The sequence below is a fragment of the Triticum dicoccoides genome, chromosome 3B (assembly GCF_002162155.2).
Source record: "Triticum dicoccoides isolate Atlit2015 ecotype Zavitan chromosome 3B, WEW_v2.0, whole genome shotgun sequence".
In the NCBI taxonomy this organism is placed as follows: domain Eukaryota; kingdom Viridiplantae; phylum Streptophyta; class Magnoliopsida; order Poales; family Poaceae; genus Triticum; species Triticum dicoccoides.
The window spans coordinates 681,247,472-681,251,334 of NC_041385.1; the positions used below are offsets into that span (position 1 = coordinate 681,247,472).

A 3,863-nucleotide genomic window follows, 5' to 3' on the forward strand; every position below is an offset into this window, starting at 1 on the left:
GGGGGGAGGCCGTGGAGGAGGAAGATGGCGAGAAGCCACGGCCGCGGGGGAAGACCAACTCCAAGAAGGAGGACAAGCGGGATGCGGCGTCGAACGCCTTGATCGCAAGCGTGGAGGGCATGATGACCAAGAAGGACTCGAGGGAGGAGGAGCGCCGGAGATACAAGGAAGAACAAATGAACGCCTTCATGGAAGCTTGACTTGGAGGCGGAGAAGCAAGTCAAGAAGCTTGAGATGGAGGCGGAGAAGCAAGCCAAAATACTAGAGATCGAGGCCGCCAACGCCAAGACCAAGGCGAAAGAAGTGGCTCTCGTGAGCATGATGACGACGGTGGAGATCATGAAGGTGGATCTTAACACCGTGTCGCCAAGGAAGAGGCCGTGTTCAAGAAGATGCAGGCCGAAATGCTCAAGTTTTATGACGAGTGATTTATGGTGGCGAGCGCCATCCTTTTTTGTATGCCGGCAAGTGTGCTGGCATGACCACAGTGGCGATGACGTGGTCGAACTCTCCCGTCCTTTTTGTGTGTTGGCTTGTGTGTCGGCCGCTGGCAAGTGTGCCAGCTGAACTGCGTGCTGTTTTTCTGAAGTTGGCATTGTATGCCGGCGCTGGCATGGGTGTCGACATGAACTTCGGGCGACTGGCATGATCTATGACCGCGGGTCTTTTTTGAAATTTGTGCACGGACATAAAATGGGTCGCGGTCGTTGGACGCACTGCCGACCTTAACCTTAAAAGGACGGATGCCGAGCCGGCGGCCAATCCAAACGAAAAAAACGGACAAATCCGCGTCCATTTGGGTTGACGTGTTGGAGTTGCTCTTATATCGGCCAAGAAAAACACAGGCTGCATGGTTCGAGAAAAGAAGGAGGTATCACTGGTGTGAATGTGGTCGTGTCCGTTGTGTAGGGTGATTAGTGAGTGGTCACGAGAGAGCATCAGGGCATCGGTGTGAGACGCCAACGAGGACCATCCAGGTCTCACTTCCCGGAGCGCGAGCCAGGTGGATGCATGCTTGCTGTGAAAGAATCACCTTTCACCTCGTCTCTTGCTGTCTTCTGGGTTTATTCGTCTCAATTCCAGCGTCCTTCCGCGATCCGTCCTGGTCACATGTCACACGCATAACAGCAGCCAGTAGTCACGGCGGAGATGATGGAAGTGATCAAGAAAGAGCAAGAAGAAGATGGTACGGCTCGGCGCCAGAGCCTGGAAGAGGGGGGCGCCAAGAAGGTCGTCGGCAGCAGCCACGAGGAGGAGCCGTCCCCGTCCGGGAAGGTGAAGAAGGCGAGGAAGCAGGGCGTCTCCGACCCACAAGTGAAGCGCGCTTGCGTGGACTGCACGAGGCGATGCGCCCGAGTTCACGGCCGGGCTGCCGATTCCTCCTCCGGCAAGGCTCCCCAGGTCGCCACGCCGCCGTCCTTCTTCAAGGTCATGACGGGCTCCTCCGAAAAACTGGTACGAACCCGCATTCCCATTTTCCGTTCACAACCTTGCAATGGTGCAGAGATTCTTCACCGGGGATGCACCGGTGCATGCAGGACATACCGCCTCCATTTGCCAAGAACATTCCGGAGCTGGCGGACACCAACGTCTACCTCGAAGACGCCTTCGGGCTCCGCTGGCGGGTGTACCTGTGCGCGCGCGACGGCCGCCTGTCCTTCGGGCACGGATGGAGCAACTTCGTGCTGGACCACGCCGTCGCCGTCGGCGAGTTCCTGGTGTTCCGGCACATCTCCAGGTCGGTCTTCGTCGTCCAGATCTTTGCTAAATCCGCATGTGAAAGGCTGCATCTGTGTGAGAAGAACAAGAGCCAGAGCAAGAAGAGGAAGAAGCCCCAAGAGACGGCGAGCTCCGTCGGCGATCGCACGGTGAAAGCAAGCAAGAAGAGCAATGACAATGGTAAAGATAAACGCAGTAAAAAGAAACAGCTTGCTTGTGATCTGTTGGATGGTGATCGAGATAAAGCCCAGGACCAGGACTGTCAGGGTCAAGTTTATGTGTTGGATGCAAACACTGAAACCGAGTACTGTGGGGGCTCTGATTTTGGGACGAATGCAGAACCGACGACACCTTTGGCCATGATGGATCTCGACGACGAGATAACGGACGACATATTTCTCACAGCCGATGCATACGAATTCGAAACAGATCTCATCTGCATTCCAGAAGAACCAGAAGCATTTCCTGTGGACAATGGTATGGAAGCGCCCGGTTTCAGCTGCGCCGAGATGATCGGCTCACGGAACTGTGACTCTTCCGTGGGAGTTGGTGGTCTCTGTCATGGAGAGAAATCAACATGCCTGGAAAATGAACACATGGCTGATGCACGGGTAATAACAAGTACAGATACCAATGCTCCAGTGCTTGACATGGACATGACCGCCTTGCCCAGCAACGCGTTGTCAGAAATCAGAGAGGACAAGCCCTGTCCTCGTATCGATGCAGCAGCGCCTTCCAGTGAGCGTTCAACGGGCAATTGCAAGAAGGATACAAATAAGTTCATGGAGTTCCCTTCTGAGGGCAACCAAGTTGACACGAAAGAAGGCGAGTTCCTTTAATACTTTTGCAGTCTTTCTCTTCGTATATTGTACGTAGTATGTTTTTGATAGACCATGCATATTCAGCAATTGTTCTGGTAGAAGATTCGTCCGCGGAGCAAGACGAGGACCAGCAGATGCAAGACGGCGCAGGACAGGCTGCTGCAGAGATTATTTCTGGTGGCTCAAAGCCTGGTGAACGTGGCGAGCGCAGGCAAAAACGCCGTATGCAACCTGCAGGTACGACTTGCTGCTGCCATTGTTTTGCAGCCCCGTGCGCACTCGAAAACGGATTGCATGAGACGAGTTTCTGACGAGCGGCGAGAAAGATGCAGGGAATCATGAGAGCGCGAGTCCGAGGCCAAGCAGCAGAAAGCTCTGCGTCGCGGCGCCCCCAGCTGACCAAACGTGGCTGGTGAGTCGGCTCATATGTAGACCTATCACGAAATGATCGAAGGATATATATCATCACGTCAGTCGTCAGATCAAGAGTTGGTTTTCATGCAGGAGCTCCCTTGCCGGATGCCGGTGCTGCCGGGGAGGAAGAAGCAGGGGCGGAAGGTGGTGGTGCTGGAGGACCCGCGCGGGAGGCGATGGCCAGTGCTCTACCTGTGCACCCCGACCTTCAGCGGCTTCGTGGCCGGGTGGGCCGACGTGCGCGCGGAGAACGGCCTGCGGGAGGGCGACGCCTGCGAGCTCGAGCTCCGCCGCGGTAGTTACTCCGAGCTGGCGCTCCGAGTGCTGGGCGCGCCCGGTTCTGCTTCTCAGTAGCCAGCCACCGTTGGCCTTGCAAACATGTGCGTAGGTGACTGACGACGGTGGTAACTGTTGACTTCCTCTCGTCTTGGCATCGTGTACGAGGGAAGACTGTAAATGTGCTGCGAATCCGAGAGTATTTTTCACTTCTCTTCGAACGAGCGTATACTGCACATGGTTTTAGGGGTCTGATAGCACATGGGAGCTATTTCTCGCCCGTTGTGAGACGGAGCTCTGCCTCGGCAAACGCGCTAGTTGCGGCGTGAGTTTTCACTTCTAGGTTTTCATTTCGGTTTTCTCACCCTGTTTGCAGCGGTTGTCTTGGTTTTCTCTGGTTTCTTTAGGTTTTTTCATTTACTCTTTCTCTTAGCTTTCCTTTTTTTCAACACATGTCTATATTTTCCGTACACATTGCAGATTTTTTTGTATATTCACGAACATTTTAAAAGACAATTAACACAATACAACATCAACGTTTTATAAAATAAATGTTTTGATGCCTATTTTTCTTAATACACATTGAAAAAAATTGGTACATATAAAAAAACGAGAATGCTAAATTCCTGCCGA

The 3,863-nt window shown here is 53.6% G+C and overlaps 1 protein-coding gene across 1 annotated transcript; it reads left to right on the forward strand.

Annotated features, from left to right (window-relative positions):
- Positions 1-1,149: 1,149 nt before the first annotated feature.
- LOC119279780 (B3 domain-containing protein Os01g0905400-like) lies at positions 1,150-3,308 on the forward strand. The gene is made up of 4 exons (XM_037560904.1): positions 1,150-1,455; positions 1,539-2,528; positions 2,706-2,777; positions 3,045-3,308. Exons 1-4 carry the CDS (start codon positions 1,150-1,152, stop codon positions 3,306-3,308), a joined length of 1,632 nt encoding a protein of 543 aa, XP_037416801.1.
- Positions 3,309-3,863: the final 555 nt, after the last annotated feature.

Bases quoted from the DNA above. Each gene is read 5' to 3' on its own strand.
- LOC119279780 (XM_037560904.1), top strand. From the start codon at position 1,150: ATGATGGAAGTGATCAAGAAAGAGCAAGAAGAAGATGGTACGGCTCGG. The intron at 1,456-1,538 runs GTACGAACCCGC...CGGTGCATGCAG, and splicing joins CGGGCTCCTCCGAAAAACTG to GACATACCGCCTCCATTTGC. The intron at 2,778-3,044 runs GTACGACTTGCT...GTTTTCATGCAG, and splicing joins ACGCCGTATGCAACCTGCAG to GAGCTCCCTTGCCGGATGCC.